Source organism: Camelus dromedarius, chromosome 16 (genome assembly GCF_036321535.1).
Source record: "Camelus dromedarius isolate mCamDro1 chromosome 16, mCamDro1.pat, whole genome shotgun sequence".
Lineage (NCBI taxonomy): Eukaryota > Metazoa > Chordata > Mammalia > Artiodactyla > Camelidae > Camelus > Camelus dromedarius.
In genome coordinates this window covers 16,156,738-16,176,108 of record NC_087451.1, presented here as the reverse complement: position 1 = coordinate 16,176,108, position 19,371 = coordinate 16,156,738, and the positions used below count along the sequence as shown (strand labels likewise).

Sequence of the window (19,371 nt, the reverse complement as noted above, 5' to 3'; positions counted from 1 at the left end):
TTTAGTCTGAACTGCTTTAAACATTTTAAAAACTTTTGAGAAATAAATTTAAACATAATAATAATAAAATTGACTGTACAGTGAACCTCCATGTATTCACCAAGCCTCAAAAGTTACTAGGTCATAACCAAACTAATTTGATCTCTCTCTACCGCATTATGATTTTGAAGCATATCCCAAACATCACTGTCATTTGTAAATATTTCAGTATGTTTAAAAAAGGGGGGGGGTAAAAAAAAAAACCGAACACACTACCATTACCAATTAAAAAGTTAACAGTAATTTAGTATTGTTAGATTGAGTCAGCCTTCAAATTTGTCATACATTTTAAAAAGTCTTTTTAATTCAGTCTTCTCTTTTGTTTCCCTTGCAGTGTATTTATTTAAGATTCTAGGTCTTGCCCTTTAGAATTTCCCAAAGTATAGATTTTGCTAATTGTGTCTCAGGAATGTCCTTAAACATAGTTCTCTGTGTTTTCTATAAATTGGTAATTGTGTCTAGGGACTTAAAGCAGGTTCAACTTTGAGAGTCACATGAGATCACTTCTTAAGTGGTGGTTAGTTTATCAGGAGACATGCTAATGTCTGATTGTCTTTCTTTCTAAAAAATGCCTAGGTTAAAATGACAAAATGGCAATGTTTCAATAAGTTTTCATTTTTTAACTGGACTATTCTTAAATTTTATTTATTTATTTTTACAAACATGTTCTTTTTCAGATTCTTTTCTTTATAGGTTGTTACAAGATACTGAATATAGTTCCCTGTGCTATACAGTAGACCCTTAGTATTTATCTATTTTATATATAGTAGTGTGTATATATTATTCCCAAACTCCTAATTTATCCCCCCTACCCCCTTTTCCCCTTTGGTAACCATAGTTTATTTTCTATGGCTGTGAGTCTGTTTCTGGTTTGTAAATAAGTTCATTTGTATCGTTTTTTTTTTCCTTTGAAGATTCCACATATAAGTGATATATGATATTTGTCCTTCTCTGTCTGACTTCACTTAATATGATAATCTCTGTCCACCCATGTTGCTGCAAATGGCATTATTTCATTCTTTTTTATGGCTGAGTAATATTCCATTGTATACACATACCTCATCTTTATCCAATCATCTGTTGTAGACATTTAGGCTGCTTCCATGTCTTGGCTATTGTAAATAGTGCTGCTGTGAACATTGGGGTGTATGTATCTTTTTGAATTAGTGTTCTCTGGATATATGCCCAGGAATGGGATACTGAATCTTACGGTAACTATTTTAATTTTTTTAAGGAGCCTCCATACTGTTCTTCAAAGTGACTGTACTAGTTTATTTTTCCACCAACAATGTAGGAGGGTTTCCTTTTCTCCACACCCTCTCCAACACTTATTATTTGTAGACTTTTTGATGAATGCCGTTCTGACTGGTGTGAGGTGGTACCTCATTGTAGTTTTGATATGCATTTCTCTAATGTCAGTAATATTGAGCATCTTGTCATGTGCCTATTGATAACTGGTCTATTTCTATAGAGAGATACTCATTTGATCAAATAATAGTTTCTATTTGATTACTTGGCAATACAATTTATATAGAAAAGGAAGAATAAATCTTGATTCTTTGCTTTTTTTAAAGGGGTTTTCAAGATAACAAAAGTGGTTTACTAGTGTCCTATAATGATGATCAATTAGTTTGTTGTATATTATATCATTGTTTATAAAGTCATGAATTGAAACATATGTTTCAATCCTTTGTGGTTACTAACTGTTGATACTCAAATTGTCCCATATTTGGCCAGTGGAGGGGGTCCTCTTCAATATGGCTGAGTTCTTTTTAACAAGACCATAGTATTATTTGGTAGTTTCCTTTTTATCTGATATGAGATGAGCCTAGATCATTTCCTGCCCCTGAACTGGAATCAGCCATTATTTCTAAAGAGCCCTTTTCCCTTTATGTAGTAACTCTTATTTGGAGACCACATTCTGGGCACTAGGGATGCTCACTGCTGCAGAGTTGGTCATTTTTCTCCACCTTTTCAGTGGACAGCGCACAGAATTTTTAAAGCTATATTATGAATTCATACCGATATTTCTGATTCAGTTTCAGGGCTACACAATTTTTACTTTTCACACGCACTCCCCATTCTCTTTTAATCTCATTCTTGAATAATGACCCTATCGTAGCAAGCTTGCTCATGCATTATTTTCCATTACTTATACCTATACAAATCGTTATTCTCAAGGACATTACCTTGTTCTTGATTTCCTTTTTATTCATGGTTTATAGACCATTCTGGCCCACGGTGATTTCTAGATTCACAGCATGCATACATAACTCTCATTTAACAATCATGTGACACAGGATTTACTGAGTTTTAAAAATTGAAGTATTATATACACAAAGAAAAATGAGTAAATATTATGTACAGCATGCCATTACTAGCACCCAGAAGTCTCTCTCTAAGATACCACTCTCCTTCCCCACTCTGAAAGAAAAAGAAGATAACTCTTGTCTTGATTTTGAGTACTATTGGTTAGTTTTGCCTGCTTTAGAACTTTAATTAAGATTTTGTTTTAGCGTTCGTGATATGAGGGAAAGAGAGCTCTTTCTAGTTCTTTTCAACTCTACTTATGTCCATGTAGCTTTCAAAAAAGATTATCATCATCTTTGTCAACATTCAAAACTTCTCTATAATGCCTTAGGAATCTAAGTAAAAATCCAAGCATAGGCACTTCTTGGTTTAAATATTTGTCTTAAAGAGGCCAGAGTTTGTGTTTGTTAGTAATTTCCATTTCTCCCCATTGTTTTTGCACCCTTTGTATGTTTCCCCTTTCTTTGGATTTATAGGAACTCTTACTTGTATTAGAGATATTAGACTTTAACCTCTTGTGTTGCAAATATTCCTCACAGTCTCTCATTTGTATTTAAATTTTATTGCTATACTGATTTAAAATATATTGTGTAGTATAATCTGACTGTTGAGTTTTGTGTTCTGCTTAGGAAAGCTGCCGCCACCCAAGATTTTGTAAACAAACTATATTTTCTTTCAGTTACGTTTTATTGCTTATACGTGTAATCCATCTGGATTAGAATGTAGTATGAGGGATCTCTTTTAACATTTAAATGTGGTAGGATGTTTAAACATCTTTTGTTGGCCTTTCCCATTAAAAAACCTGCTTGAATTTTATCTGCCTATATTTTTCCATCACAAACTTCTAGAAAAAGCTTTCACTTGTATTTTTCTACTTCACCTTCTTTTTGTCAATGCACTGTTGCCTGCATGGCCTGCCTCTGTCTTACCATTACACTGAAACTACTTTTGCCTAGGACAGCCTTGGCCCTTTTTTTTTTTTTTTTTACTGAACCCAGAACCCAGTGGACTGAATTTAGACCCTCACTTTCCTGTGCCATGTGTATTTATCATTTGCAACTTTCCTCTTGGAATGCATCTCCTTTGGCTTCTTTCATCTGGCTTTCACCTGGTTTTCTTCCTACTTCTCTGTTACTTTCGTAGCATCTTCTTTTTTATCCCCCGATATTACTATTCCCTAGAATTACCTCAGTTAGATCTTCTATGGTTCATATTTAAGCTCATCCTTGGTGATGCCATCAGTTTTATGACTTCAGTTGTCAACAATATTCTGATAATCCCAAGTCTCTGTCTTTAGCTCAGATTTCTTTGTAGAACAGTGTATTTATGCTGTATAGATATTTAAAACCAAAGCTGTCATCATTTTTTTCCTCACCCCTCAAATCAGCATATCTTCATATTATCCCCATTTCAGAGAATAAACAGACTCCTATCCAGTTGCTCCGCATAGAAACCTGTTTGTCATTTTAAAAAATTTGAGTTGAAATTCAGATAACATAGAACTAGCCATGTAAAAGTGTACAGTTCAGTGGTATTTAGTGTATTCACATGTTGTATAACCACTATCTCAGTTTCAAACCATTTCATCACCCCATGAAAAACTCCCATACCCATAAGTAATTACACTCTGTTTCTCCCTCCTTCTCTGTTTGGCTGTTTGTCTCTGTGGATTTGCCTTTTCTGGATATATCACATAAAAGGAGTCATACAGTATGTGACCTTATGTGTCTGGTTTCTTTCACTTAGCCTGGTGTTTGAGGTTCATGGAAGTCATAGCATGTATGAGCACTTCATTTCTTTTTAATGGCTGAATAATATTGCATTGCATGTATATGTCATAGTTTCTTTATTCATTCATCAATGGACATTTGGTTTGTTTCCACCCTAATGGGTAATATTGCTATATAAACATTTGGGTACAAATTCCTATGTGGATAGATGTTTTCATTTGTCTTAGGAATGTACCTAGTAGTGTAATTGCTGAGTTATATGTAAACTGTATGTTTAACTTTTTGAGGAATTGTGTGTAATTTTTTCCTTATTTTAAATGCCCCTTTCCCATCATTATTCCCACTAGCATATTCTAAAGGTAACTTTCCAGGATTACTTTAGAACTATTTTTGGGGGTGGGTAGGAGCAGAGGGTAGCTAATAAGGAAGGTTTACTTACTCATTTTTAGATGAGGTACTGGAGAGGGAACCCAGGACCTTGTGCGTGCTAACTAAGCATGTGCTCTACCACTTGAGCTACACTCTCTGCCCCAGGATTACCTTAATTGCTTCTTTGTCATCACCATACCTTTACTCTATGTCATCTTTGACATTCTGCAAGATTGGATTTTGAAAATGTAAATCTCATGAGGTCACCTCATTGTTTTCAAAATGAAACAAAAACACAAACTCTTCAAAGACTCATTGCCTTCTGGGCCAAGTCCTTGAACATGGCTTATAGAGGCATTCTGCTGTCCTTCTGACATTCTGTCTAGTTTCAGGTGTATGCCCCCTCCCCTGCCCCTGTTCTAGCCATATACTCATCTCCATATTTCACGTTTTTGCGTATGTTCCTCTGTTTAAACCTTGCACCTTCTCTACCCAGATCCTTTGTCTTATTTCAGAAGTCTCTTCTCTTTTTAGAAGCCTTTTCTGTCTCTTCATGATTATAATGTGCCCTCCCTTCGTGCCCCTCCAAATTCCTATACTATTGGAGCATTTACTACACATTGTAACTGCCTGTTTACTTCTGTGGAAATCAGAAGCTGATAGTTAAGTGCCAAAGGATGTAATACAGACTAAAAGTATGGTTAATAGGAATTTAGTCAAAGAAGATCATTTGGTAAATTATTTAGGAAGGGCCTCTTGGACAAATATGGGACTTGAATTGGACCTTGAAGGAAGCATTCATGAAGGTACAGTAACCATCTGCCACTGAAGGTCCATTAAATCTGTTAAATACCCATGGATCTAGGCTGTGAGGATCCATGCTAGGAGCAAGAGCAAGGATGAAAGTGAGACAGATGAACATTCTTCAGCGTTGCTTTCGTGTTACTTGATGAGACAAGCAGTGAACATAGTCACTCCTGTAGGAGAAAAGCACAGAAAGAATGTGCAGGAAATTCTCAAAGAACGTATGGTGTATGGGCAAAAGTGAGAAGCAATGATGTGCTTTATGGAAAGTATAAGGAAGTTTTCAAGGGTAATTTTGACTGTATGTGCTAATTTCAGAGTTTATCCACTTACATTTGTAAAATGGACTTCTGATGGAAAACACAACAACTAGGTGATTTCTGGGTATATTATAGAATCTTCCACAAGACTCTTGTATATAGTGTTGGAGAAGATGGTCTGAGTAATGTAATAGTGTTTATCCAGAGAAAGGTTAGAAATGGATAACTCAGCGTAGAAATTATCTGCCTGCGTTGTGATTGGCTCTATCCTGTTCCTCAGTTGACAGTAGGAGTGGAATTTTCACCTATTTTCCAGTCGGTCTGAAGCATATTGGCACTCAGTAAATGTTTGCATTTATAAACAAAACAGCAAGATTGAAATGCAATTTTTTTGCATTTTCAGTATTTTTAAAATGTCTTAGAATAGCTATTTAAATGTAAAAATGCATTTCTTGTGTTTTGAAACATAGTACTGATTTAAAACTATTTTTAAAAGTCTGCTATGCCTGTTAGGCAGAACTATTAGACTTATTAAAAAAAAATCTCCCCTTAAGTTTTGAGAGAAGAAGCCATTCATTTTAAAATATAAATAAACTTTCACTTTTGGCTCTCTGTTTCACTGGCATATTGGGGTGTTAAATCCTAGTTGTTAAAATAACCACCTCTGATTCCTCAAAAAAATTATTATTTTCTTCTCAGTTACTAACACACTTGGCTCAGTCTTTTATAGCACTTTGAGTTGGATTACTTATCATTGGAGTGAGCTCCTTGAAGATAATGGCAGGAATTATGAGAATTAAAACCTGTTCTGCTACTCCTAGCAAGTCCTCTTTAAATTGCTCTCCTGTGTGCTTTGTCCCCACTTCTCAATTTGAGCCAGTCAGTGCCTCTTGTTGATGATTTATATATTTACACACACACACACACACACACACACACACACACACGATTGTGGTGATTGCCTTGGATTGTGGTGATCAATATGTAAAAAATTATATAATTTAAATGTGTAAAATTTACTGAATGTTAATTATATGTCATTACAGCTGTTAAAAAAATCCTGACATAATACCCACTATCAATAGGTCATTACTTTATTAAGCTCCCTGACTCCAGGAATTGTTCAGACTTCGCACTCTTTCTCACCAGCTCCTCTAAGGTCCCATCTTGGCCTGTGTCTTCCCACTTCACCATTTTTTTGCCTCTGTTCTTGTCCCCACCTCCTTGATCAGAGGAGTGCCAGAATACTCTCTCTGGAAGAGGAAAATCTCACGTTGCTACTGCTGCTCCCATAGGCTCCAGCTATTTTTCTTAAACACTCCTGGATACTGAAAACTGGCAGGACAGTTGGAGCCTCTGCTCTCTCTGTGCTCAGAGTCTGATGGTCCACACATGAACACCAGCTGTAGATGTGTATCCCCAGGAATACAGAGGACTTATCATATAGATGTACAGTTATTAGTATAAATAAAGGTTGGTTAAGCAGCAAAATTCTAATGAAAAGATAGCAGGCACTCTATCGGTATTTCTAAAATGTACCCTAAAGACCACAGCTTAAGAATTAGCCGAATTACTGGTTTGATTTCCTTCTGAACCAAAATCTCTGGGGAATGGGCCTGGAAATCTGCATTTGAGCAAGCTCTCTGTACCACTATACCTATATGCCACCATAGGGCTACTAGAATGTTAAGAACCTAGCTGGAAACCAGGGTAGAAGTAAAGGGCAGTAGAAATCGATCTGGATAGTTTGCTTTACCCATTTCTTCCTTGTGTTACAGAAATGGAAATGTTTTGGACATCAGGTAGCATTTTGCTAATGGATTCAGGTATTTTCATTTAATAGGTTAGAATTTATAACGTGTATGTTCAGGGTCTGTATTGAATATTGAGTGAAGATTATATACTTAAAATTTGATAAAATTTTTCTTTTCCCACAGAACTCAACAAAAATCCAGTGGAAGGCTTTTCAGCAGGTTTAATAGATGACAATGATCTCTACCGATGGGAAGTCCTCATTATTGGTCCTCCAGATACACTCTAGTAAGTATCATGAACTGACACCCAAGTGGAGCTCTTTTAATTAACTGAAATATAAACTATTTTGATAAACTGAAGTTTCCTAGTTTATAAAAGCAATAGTTAAGTTAATCACTTTCCATTAATCATTATTAACAGATGTAAAGATAGATAATAGAATGTAGTGTTATCAAAGAGCAGTAGAAAAAGATGGGATTTCTTAAATATGTTATATAATACATTTTTAGATGCAAAGGCCGCTGTCTTATTGTCTGTTACGAGTGTTTGCAGACAAACTTAAACTCACTAATATGTAATGTTCTATAGGATGGATCATGGCTATCTCATGTTAGTGACTACTAGTACAAGTTTTATACTTTTTATAGAAGTTGAGGTATTGGAAAAAATGCAGCAGCTTCTCAACAACTGAGTGGCAGCAGGGACTTTCTTGGGGACTACAGTTTCTTACTCAGTCATGATCCTTGATGGTACTAAGCAGCAAGGATATGGATACATCAACAGTTTTTTTTGATGATGGTCAAGTAGTTTATTTTAGGTGTTCTGAGATGGCATCTCTTCTCCCCATTCCTCATCCCCTGTAAAACATCTGATAGAAGAGAAAATTCAGAGCTACTTCTATACCAGAGCAGGTTGGATATGACATGCAGAGTTGAGCTGTAGTACTGATTTGAGGGTTTTCTAAGATCAGAAGAAATGTTTTTGTCACAACTACTGCCAATCAAAATTTTTGTTGATTTATTTCCCAGTGCTATGTTTGCATTGGTAATTGTTGCAAACTAAAATACCTCAATTTAATCATTCCACAATGTTAGTTTGCAAGATAATAATAACCAATGAAAACCATCCTGTAGGTACTACCTCACAACCTTAGTATTATTTGAAAGCAAATTTCTTACCAAACTTTGCATACAAAACCATACATCCAGCCGGCTTATGAGCATGATGAGGGTCTATTCTTCTAGGTTTTTAAATCAAAACACATCACATGAAGGTTTACTCAAGGGAAACCGAGCGACATTTCAGGGACAAAATCTTGCTACCCTAAAGAGTTGATATGTAATAACTAGAGAAATTCTTCTAAACAAATGTCCGTGTAGAAGATTAGTTAGGCATCCAGGTTTAAGCTCCATCTCAAGGACCTCACAAAATTCTTGCACATTTTTCATGCAGTGGTGGTTAGAATCTCATCTAATACACAATTATTAGCTGGTCCACATATATGTTGTGTCCCTTAGCTTCACCAAAGAGAGACACTTTACTACTTACTACTCATTGTACTAATTAACAGGCCATTCTTTTCACCAATAAAAATCTATTTCTGGCCTTTTGTATACGTTTAAAAAGTGCCACCTGTTGATCTGAGTTGCGGATAGCAGAAACATTTGTGACCACTCCTCTGGAGTGTGGACTTGCTGATAAGACAACTGGCTGCCACTTCTGCACTGTCCCTTCCTGATGAGAGCCCTGGCCACACCTGGGCTGTATAGTTTAATCTCAGGACCACATGCACTTTGAACAAGGTAATGAGTAATGAAACCTTAATACAGTTGACAGATCTTATAATAATCAACCAAAATTATTTGGATATGATTCCTTTTTATTAATGATCTTTTCTAAAATTCATGTGCTGGAAATATTAAAATTGTTTTTAAAGCTCTCAAAAAAGAATTTTAAGGTTTGTTGAGTCTAGACCATCCCTTTTGGCAATTTCCTACATAGAATGGTTGCAAAAATAAAGCATTACACTGGCATTTACTGTACTCGTTCATTTAGTTTCCAAATTTTTTTTGAGCAGTCTTTTGCTAGATGCTTGGAATGTGACCTTGAATTAGCTAATAGTCACTGCTCCCAAAGAGGTTACAGTTTAGTTCGCAAAACAGATCATGGTCAATTAATACACTTTGAGGACAGCCATGATGGAGGTAGGCATGGGGTATTATGAGAACTCAATGGGAGTACAGCAGGTTTTGAGTATGTTAGGGAATATTCCCCAGAAGAAAAGTCTAATAAGAAAGTTAATCTTGGCTTAGATGATACCCAGATGATTAGTTCATAACTTCATTAGATCATTATATAATAATAGAAAGAATTACTAGTATACTAAAATTCTGTAAAAAATGGTGTGCTATTTCACACTGGTATCATTAGCCTTTGTTCAGTCACTAGAGGGCACTCCACACTCTTTACAATCCTGTAATCAATAATTGGTATATTCAGGCATTGCTTTGAGATTGATAGTTGCTGTGAGTATTAACTTAGCTGTTATATTTATCTTCGCACAACATTAAATTTTTGTTACTGCCCTTACCATTAGTTAATCTTTCTGGTGCTGTTAAGAGTAGATTCTTGAATAATAGTAACAAAAAGAATAGATTCTTTAGTCTGTCTTTCTACAAAAAGCATTCTGGAAACTGGTATGACATATGTGCCATTTTCAGACTAATGATTATCAAGTAGTGTGGATAGTCACCCATATCCACAGAAAGAAAAAGTAGGAGTGGCAATAGGTTTTTAAAGAAACTTTAGGAGACAAGAGTATCACTGTGTAATTATAAATTTTATAAATTTGTATTGGTGAATGGTAAATGTATACCTTCTTTATTTCTTATTCTCTTTTTCTTTCATCACTAATGGCTAGTGTGCTCAAGAAGTATGCTTGATTTTGTTTCTTACCTCTGGCAATGGTGTGAAAAATTTGGGGAATCTTAAGATTATATGAATTTTTTAAGATTATATGTATTTTGTAGTATTGTCTTACCTTCAGTGGATATAGAAAATGAAGAGTTGGCTACCCAAACTCTCTAATTCTAACCATGTACAGTAACAAAATTCTTCCTACAGTCCTCTTTAAAACTTATATGGCACAAGCCGCATATTCTGTGATGAAGTTTTGGAGGGAATGAACCTGGTGCCCATGTTGCTTAGAGATTGATTAATCAGTGGCAGTGCCATGTCATTTATCATTAAGTGCTTAACTTCATGAGTATCTTTGTTTAGTTCCCTGAGTGACTTTATTAGTTATGTGACTTTGAACAATTGTTTAAGCTTTGTCTTGTTTCATTTCTAAGGTAAAACCCTATGCCTGGGAAGTGTTCAGAATGTTTAATGTTCTATTGTTTGTAATAACAAAAAAAAATGGAAGCAATCAAATATTTACTGAGTATAATGGATAAATTGTGGAATGTGGCAAATAAAATGAATGGACATGAGACAGGTATCAGTGGGGATGGATATATGTAAAAGAACAACGTTGAGCAAAATTTCAGATGGCAGCACATGGTATATCATTTAAATAAAATAAATTTGGCAGAATGATAGGGTCTGACAAAGTGAAATGGTAGGATCTGATCCTTGTAAGATGTTTATGATTTTAATACAAAAACAGTAAGGAAAGTCTCATGGAAGAAACTTGGACTCAGCCTAGGTTTCTCAAACTTTTCAAATGTGAAACTGTTGGTTGCATACCTCTTTTTAACATCATGCTAGTAATTATACTATTAGTATCTGTGATGAAGAGAATATAAAATGGAAAGGAAGGTATTCCTATTCATTGATGCTTTTAAAAAGCTTTCCTTTTGCTTATCATAGTAGCATCTTCATATGTTTAAAAATAATGAGTGTGACATATTAATATTTAGTCTACTGTGTTTTGTACTCTGGGATTTTTGAATTCCTCTTTCTTACTTGGCTGTTCAGTGTTCAGTGTTCACTGTTTGCTAGAAGTTTGTGCTCACAAGTTGGGATTGCCGATCCAAGCTTTTTTGAAAACAGGTAGGATTTTCCCAAGTATCAGAGAAGCTAAGGATTCCATCTGTAGGAAGAAAAACACTTAAGAAATTGCATGATTGGTTCAGAATGAGTGAGGACATTGCAGACAGAAAGAAAATTATGTTCTTTAAACCTTTAAGGGTAATCCTTTAATCAAATTTGATCAAAATTTTAAAAATTGAAAATACCTTAATAGACTAAGTCAGTTTTTCATAGTAGGGATTCCAGTTAGCTGATGTAAAGTTTTAAAGTGAATCTGACAGCTGTCAAAATTCAGGGACCTAGGAAAGCTAACTTAGCATCAAGGAATGGCCTTAACCTGGGAATAAAGTGCATGGACTTTGTGGTAGCTGTTTTGATGTCCTTTTACATAGATTCTTGGCTACTTTCTATATATGTGGCTTTCAAACTGTTGTTTTTAACCACAACCCATAATCAGAAATATTTTACATCATGACACAGCGTATACTTATGTGTATACGTTTTAGCGAATAGAAAGAAACGTGTAGATTATATAACTGAAACAAACTACTTGTGATAAGCACCTACATTTTCTGTTTTATTTTTATCTGTTAAGCAAAAAAACTGGTTAGTAACTCACTTAATTAGTTTGCAGCCCCAATTTGAAAACCTAGTTCATGGAATTAAAATGTCCTAAGGGCAGTTTAGGCACTAACTTATAAAGTTGGGGTAACATAAGCTGAGAAGATAGACTTATCTCTTAAAAGTGTAATGCACTCTTCACGACTGCTATTCCAGTCTCTATTTCCATCAGGTCTTCATATTTTCCCCCTTCAACATAGATAATCTCATCAATTATGAAAATTAAGGCCGTGAGGCAGGTGTACAATTTGTCATTTTTCTTCCTTTTTTACCCCGGATGTCTGTACTACATTTCAGTCTGTTTTCTTTCTGTGCAGAAGGAAAGTATGTTCTTTATTTTTCTTGGTCAGGCCCTTTACTTATTTTCTTTCTTCTGATTTCTTAGTTACTCTTTTCCTAATATCTCTAGTCACCTTCCCATCTCCTTGCAAACAGACTGGGGTTGTTCTCCTCTTATAAAGCTTTTCATTGGTACTGTTTCCGCATCTAGTTACCACCTTCTGTACTTGTAAACCTCTCAGTTTGTCCTGTTCATTATGCTTGTGTGTTACCACCCCATTCTTTCTTTATTCCCTTGCAGATGTTTTCTTAATTACTTTTATCAAAATTGTAGAGGTTACTTTTTATATTGAGTCCACCGGCCTTTCCTAAGTATTCAGAAGTATTTGGTGTTAATGGTCCACCTTTCTCTGTTTAACTCCCCCACTCCCATCTTGCTTTTATGATCAGAAAAAGGCAATAATAATTAATATTTTGCTTGTGGTTAAAAAAATTCAAGCTGTATCAAAAAAGTAAAAGATCTCATAATCTTGTGTTCCAGAGTTAACTATTATGTATTGGTGTCATCTTTCCAGACATTTTTCTGTTTGTATACAAACATACCCTCACTTTTTTTCTTAAAGACAAATGAGCTTATTCTATAGGTACTTTTTAAAAAATTTAACAATAGATCGCACATATAATTCCATTATTTATTACTGATATTTTCTTCTGACACTAGAATGGTAACGTGCCATAAACCTGTGATCTCTAATGTCTCATTCTCTGTTGTATCCTTCTTCATAGAACAGTGTATTGCATAATTAGGTAATCAATGTTTATTTGTTTAATGAATGAAAGCCGCTTAATGAGCTGATTTGATTTCTTACTGATCTGAAACAAACACAATCAGATGACCCTGCTCTGATGGGGTATACATCTTATAATAAAAGAAAGAGGTGCAAATTGCTTTTGCAATAAAGAAATGAAAGGAGGTCCATGTGATAGAGGGGCACAGTGGCTAGTTAATATGGGGTAGTCAAGTAAAGTCTTTCCCAAGAGGTAACATTTAAGCTGAGTTCTGAATGATGACAGAGGGAGTAGGATATTTCAAACAGAGGAAACAGCTAATACTAACGACACACGGCAGGAACTTAGTCGTTTTTACCCCATAAGGCTGACTTTTTTCCATCAGTTTTCATTAACATATATGATAAATTGTATTGTTTTGACAGTTGTTCAAGAACAGTTCTTAAGTAAATGGTAGTGCTCTGGAACTGCACTTACACAGCAGTCACTAGCCACATGTGGCTGTTACAATTAAAATAAGATTAAAAATTCAGTTCTTCAGTTGTACTAGCCATATTGCAAGTGGCTAGTGGCCACCATATTGGACAGCATGACCATAGACCATCTCTAACGTGCAAAAAGTTCTATCGCACAGCACTACTTTGAAAAGTCACTAGAATATGAACTCCTTGAGAGACTATATTCTCTGCTTTACTCCCAGTGTCAAACACATAAAGGCTGAATAAATATTTATTAAATGATAAGGTGAATAAGTGGATGGATGGATGGAAGGTCAGCATAACTTTTCCCAGAGAGGGTACAATAAAATGCGTAAGCTCTCAGATGAGAAAAAGCTTATTGTGTTTAAGGAACAGAAAGAAGACGGGCTGGAACAGAGGGAAGAGCGATAGGTGGGGATCAACATAGAGAAATTGCCAACTTGATCTCTATAGGCAACATTAAATTTAACTTCTGAATTTTAAGTACACTGGGAAGTGACAGAAAGGTTTAAGCAGTGGAGCAGTAATGTCATCTGATCTGGATGCCTTTTGTAAGCTAACAGTTTCTTTCATTTTACTAGTTTGTTGAGAGTTTAATAAGGTGGTAGGTATGATAGTTTATTAAACTGGGTATTTGAGTAAGTAAACAGTCTGCTTGAAATCCAGATTATTTATTTACTTCATTTTTAGTGTTAGCACTAGCACCCTTGTTTTATGTTTGTTTTAATAATTGTCTTACGAGCAGGAACTTACAGGCAAGAACTTGTTTTTGTTTTTTTTTTCCAGTGAAGGTGGTGTTTTTAAGGCTCATCTCACTTTCCCAAAAGATTATCCCCTTCGGCCTCCTAAAATGAAATTCATTACAGAAATCTGGCACCCAAATGGTAAGTTTATCTAGTTTTACTTCTGCAAGTATGATGGCCTGTCACTGAAGTTTCCAAGGTCAATCAGAAAGATGTAGTTCTCAATGAAATTGTTTTGGAATTTTTGTACTAAGTTCATTGTGTTCATTATGTACATAGGCTTGTATTAGATTGTTTAGAAGAGAAGGAGTAACAGAGATTACATGGGAAATTTATTTATTTATTTATTTTCTTATTTATTTAGTTTTCAGCTCTTTCAGACTCATGGTGTTCCAGATTAGAGGCAAGGTTGGTGATACTCAGTGTTAGTAGAGCTCTTGTAATTGAGGAGATAATTTCCAAGGTATTAGGTGACTCACTGGCTGTTACAAAGAGCACAGAATTAACTAAACTTGGATTTTTAATTTGTATTTTCTCATCTTACCTCCTAGACTACGGACAACTCTTAACTTTTTATGTGTATTCTTAGCTGTAAAAGAGGAATGTCTTACCTACTTCATAAAGTGATTGAAAGAGTCAAATCAGATAAAGTACTGTGTGTTGAAACTTTTGAAAAGTGTCCAGTACTGAGGTGCATAAAATGGTGACATTGACTTTTTTACCCAAAGATATACTACCATTTAAAATCCACTTTGTGAGCAAAAGGTTAGCCTAGGTAAACTATGTTTGTAGAGTCTCCCTAAAGTTTTGGCCTTGTTTTGTATAATAGAGCTCACAAGAATTTCTTACCTAAGTATTTTGACTATTAGTATTTTGTAATCAGAGCCTTTTTAGACTGTTACACTTATCTGCATGCTACTTTTCATAGTCCAGACTTTCGGTGGCAAGGAAAAGAAACCCGTATATATTAGTTTCAGTAAAAACCAGTGAGAGAGTAATGGATGCATGAATAAATTAAGGCTTTACTACAAGGAAATCGAATGTTTATTAGAACCCAATGGCTTGTAAAATAGGTGGGTCTTGAGACTAGAGTGGTGAATGGAAACTATTGGGAGCCACCATGCTTCACTGCATCTAAGATAGCAGCGATGACAAAGACAGTTATTTTTTCTACAGTAAGAAGGAGAAAAATAATTTCTTTCTGGGGGAATGCATTAACGGTAGTCCTGCATGATGTATGGATGCATGAATCGACCACATCTGCCTCTTGTTGCTCGGGCATTTCTTTCCTTTCTTCTTAGGCTTTTGGCAATTATTCTGTTTTCACTTGAATTATTTGATGCGTCGTAAGTCAGTGGTTTTGCACATATTTCAAAGGAAAATGTAACAAAGTTTCTGAATGTTGGCTCCACCTCAGATTAGCTATGTAACTGCAGGCAAAGCCTCTCTGAGCCTTATTTTGTCTGTGAGAGTTAAATGAGAATACATATGTGAAGCAATACATGGGACTTCTGTTAAGAGGAATAGTAGCAATGGCATGGGTAGCTTAAGAGGACAACTGAAATGAGTATTTGTTTTGTTTGGTTTTTAAGGTTGAAGAGACTTTGGTTTGCAGGCCATAAGGGAGAAGGCATTAGAGAGTGAAATAATTAAGACTTGATTTGAGAGAAGAGATGCTTTGTGAAGAAAGGATCCGGAGAAGGTGATTGGGCAGGGATGGCTAAAAGAGCTAGACTTAGAAAGGAGTGAGAGTTGTTCTGCAGTAGAAATGAGAGGGAAAATGAGCATTTGAGTTTCTGCTAGGTGCTGAAAATAAAAAGATGATGAATGAGTTATGGTCTCTTCCTATAAGGATATTATGGTTGATGTGAGGGAAAGACGGACATTAACAGTGAAACAGAGATGACAGATGTTGTAAAGGTGTTTGGTAGGATAGAATAGGGAGTCAGGAACTGATTCTTACAGGATGTGATTCTTGAACAGAATTTTGAATATGTACCTCGAGGTGTGGGGACTCATTCAGTTTAAGGCTGTACAGTAGGTTCATCTTGACTATATCTTCATCTAGAGAGATTATACTCAAGGGGAGAGGGTTGGAAAGGGAAGCCAGACTAAATAGCCAGGAGGTAGAGGACTTTAGCAATGGTTCCGGTAAGAGACAATGAAAGCTTGAATTAAGAGTAGAAGCAAGAAGGAAGGGGTAGGGTACAGCTCAGTGGTAGACTGTGTGATTAGCATGCATGAGGTCCTGGGTTCAATCTCCATTGCCTCCATTTAAATAAATGAATAAATAAACCTAATTATCCCCTCCCCCCCCAAAGAACAGCAGCAACAAAAAAGAATAGTGGCAGGAAGGAAAATTTAGTTATTCTCACTTGTTGACTATGAGATGTGGGTGGTAATGGAGAAGTAAGAATTTATTAATGGACCATTTACAAAATATTTATAGAAAGAAAACCACAGTGAGATACTACTTACACACACTAGGGTAGCTATAATCAAAAACAGATAATAAACAGTGTTGGCAAGGATACAGAGAAATTAGACCCTCCTACATTGCTGACAGGAATGTTCAATGGTACAGCCCCTTTGGAAAACAGTCTAGCGGTTCCTAAAAAGGTTAAACGTAGTTGCCTTATAACCTAGCAATTCCACTTCTAGATATATAACCAAGAAAATTGAAAACATATGTCCACGAAATACCTGTACATGAATATTCATAGCAGCAATATTTATAATTGCCAAAAAGTAGAAACAGTCCAAACGTCTGTCAGTTAATTAGCAAAAAACCCAAAATGTAATATATTCATACGATGGAAGGAAGTAGTGATACAAGTTCCAACATGAATGAGCTTTAAAAACATAATGCTAAGTGAACAAAAAGACCACATGGCGTATGATTCCATTTATGTGGAATGTCCAGAATAGGCAAATCTATAGAGATAGAAAGTAGGTTAGTTGTTGCCTAGGGCTCGGGGAAGGTTGGAGGGAAGTGGGGAGTGATTGCTAATGGGTATGGCTTTTCTTAATGTGGTGTTGAATATATTCTAAAATTGATTGTCATGATGGCTGTACAGCTTTGTAAACATACTAGAAATCATTAAATTGTGTACTTCAAGTACATGAATTATATCTCAAAAAACTGTTAGAAAAATTATTACATGGTAAGGATTAGCTTTGTGTGACTTAGATGCATTCAGTTTTGGGCTTATTTTTTTTTGAGGTGCCACTTGATAATTAGATAAAACTACTCCAAGGTTCAGCAGTGAGCGTAGGTAGGGCCTTGCATTTTATCAGCATCAAGATGATAGGTAGTGTATAACAAATAATCATGTACACTTTAAACTTACACAGTGTTCCGTGTCAATTGTATCTTAATAAAGTGAGGGGGAAAAGATGATGGGTAACATTGTGATATGGTGAATGAGTTAATTTACCCAGGGAAAAGATGACTAATTTTGGAGATTAGGATACCATCAAAAGTCAGAGCAGGGAAAAGGAAAAGGGGGAAATGACTGAGAATGACTCAAGAACTAGGGAAAAGAAGTGTGTCACAGAAGCTAAGAGAGGAAAGTGTGTCCAGGAAGGTGTGCTCAGCAGTATCAGCTGTTTTGGCCAGAAGGGTTGGCCTGAAAATTACCCAGAAAAGTTCTCCCAATCACTCTATGAGAACAGTCCATAGCATCCTGTTTAGAGGCAGATGCCAGTTACCAGTAAGATTTAAAAAAAAAGAGAGTACCAAATGGTGAGTAAACAGAGAAGATGAGGGTAGATCAGATTTTCCTCATTTTAGAGCACAGCTTCAAGAGGGAGCCTGAAGAGTATACATGGTTCAGGTAGGCTGGCTTCAAGATGGAAGAAGAGATGTGTTTTCTTTGCAGTCATTGATGCCAAGACTGTTGGCTACCTATTTATGGGGACATTGATTTAGAAATCCTCTTCATACCAAAGAGCTAAGTGAATTAAAACTCTAAATGGAATAAAGTTTCAAGTGACTTTAAAAAAATAGTGAATATTAATTACATGCTGAATGTTAGGGACAAGATATTTCTAGCTTCAAAAATAATAAATACTAGAAGACTAAAAAGAGGAGAGTAAAAAGAGAAAATAGACAATTACATGCAATATGGGATTCTTTTTTTTTTAAAAGGGGAGATAGTTAGGTTTACTTATTTTATTTATTTTTAGAGGAAGTATTGGGGATTGAACCCAGGACCTTGTGTATGCTAAGCATGCGCTCTACTACTTGAGCTATACCCTCCCCCCTGCAAAAAGGGATATTTGAACGGATCTTTTATCAGATATTAAGGCCAGCTATAAAGAACATTGTTCGGGTATTAAAGTGAAAGGAAGAAATAACACGCAAAAATTAAACAGGGAAAGTTAAGAAGCAATTTGGCAAGAAAAAGAATAAACACACTGAGTACATAAATGAGAAAAGGGTAAGAAGAGACATTTCACAAAAGAGGAAATACATATAGTTTCTATACATGGAAAAATTTTGCTCCTAAAAACATTTAGAAAAGCTGATTAAACTATATTTCACTTGTGAAATTTAAAAATTACAATAAAGAAAAAAATTTTTGTTTCATTGCCTCTTCACTCAGAATTATCTTGCCTTTTTAAGTGTAATTCGGTAATAGGTATTAAGCCTAAAAACCTCATTCTAAAAAATTAAACTGTATGATAAAGTGAAATGACACAAGGTTAAAATTTTAACAGTGCTATATTATGATAACAATTTGTAAAAATGGAAAATGGATCTTAAGTCGATTCTCTGATAAAATTCTACATAAACATTTAATGTCATATTCTCAAAGAAAATGACTTGGAAAAATCCTTATGTGATAAGTGAAGTATCTTAATACTGTATAAGCATTTTTTAATTTAATTTTTTATTGAAATATAGTTGATTTACAATGTTGTGTTGGTTTCTGGAATACAGCATAGTGATTCATTTATACATATATATATATATATACTTTTTCTTATTCTTTTTCATTATAGATTATTACAAGATACTTTTCTTATTCTTTTTCATTATATTATTACAATATAATTCCCTGTGCTATATAGTAGGACCTTGTTTATTATATAAGCATTTTATGTTGAACTTCATAGTGCTGTTACAAGTTTTGTTTTTGTTATTCTCTCCTCTTGG

General features: G+C 35.1%; 1 protein-coding gene across 1 annotated transcript in view; it reads left to right on the top strand.

Moving 5' to 3' along the window:
* UBE2G1 (ubiquitin conjugating enzyme E2 G1) overlaps window positions 1-19,371 on the top strand; it is an 83,092-nt gene that overhangs the window by 47,564 nt on the left and 16,157 nt on the right. The window contains exons 2-3 of the mRNA XM_031469532.2: window positions 7,450-7,552; window positions 14,254-14,351. Of these exons, the coding sequence (XP_031325392.1) occupies window positions 7,450-7,552; window positions 14,254-14,351 (201 nt within the window). The remainder of the gene's footprint in view (window positions 1-7,449; window positions 7,553-14,253; window positions 14,352-19,371) is intronic.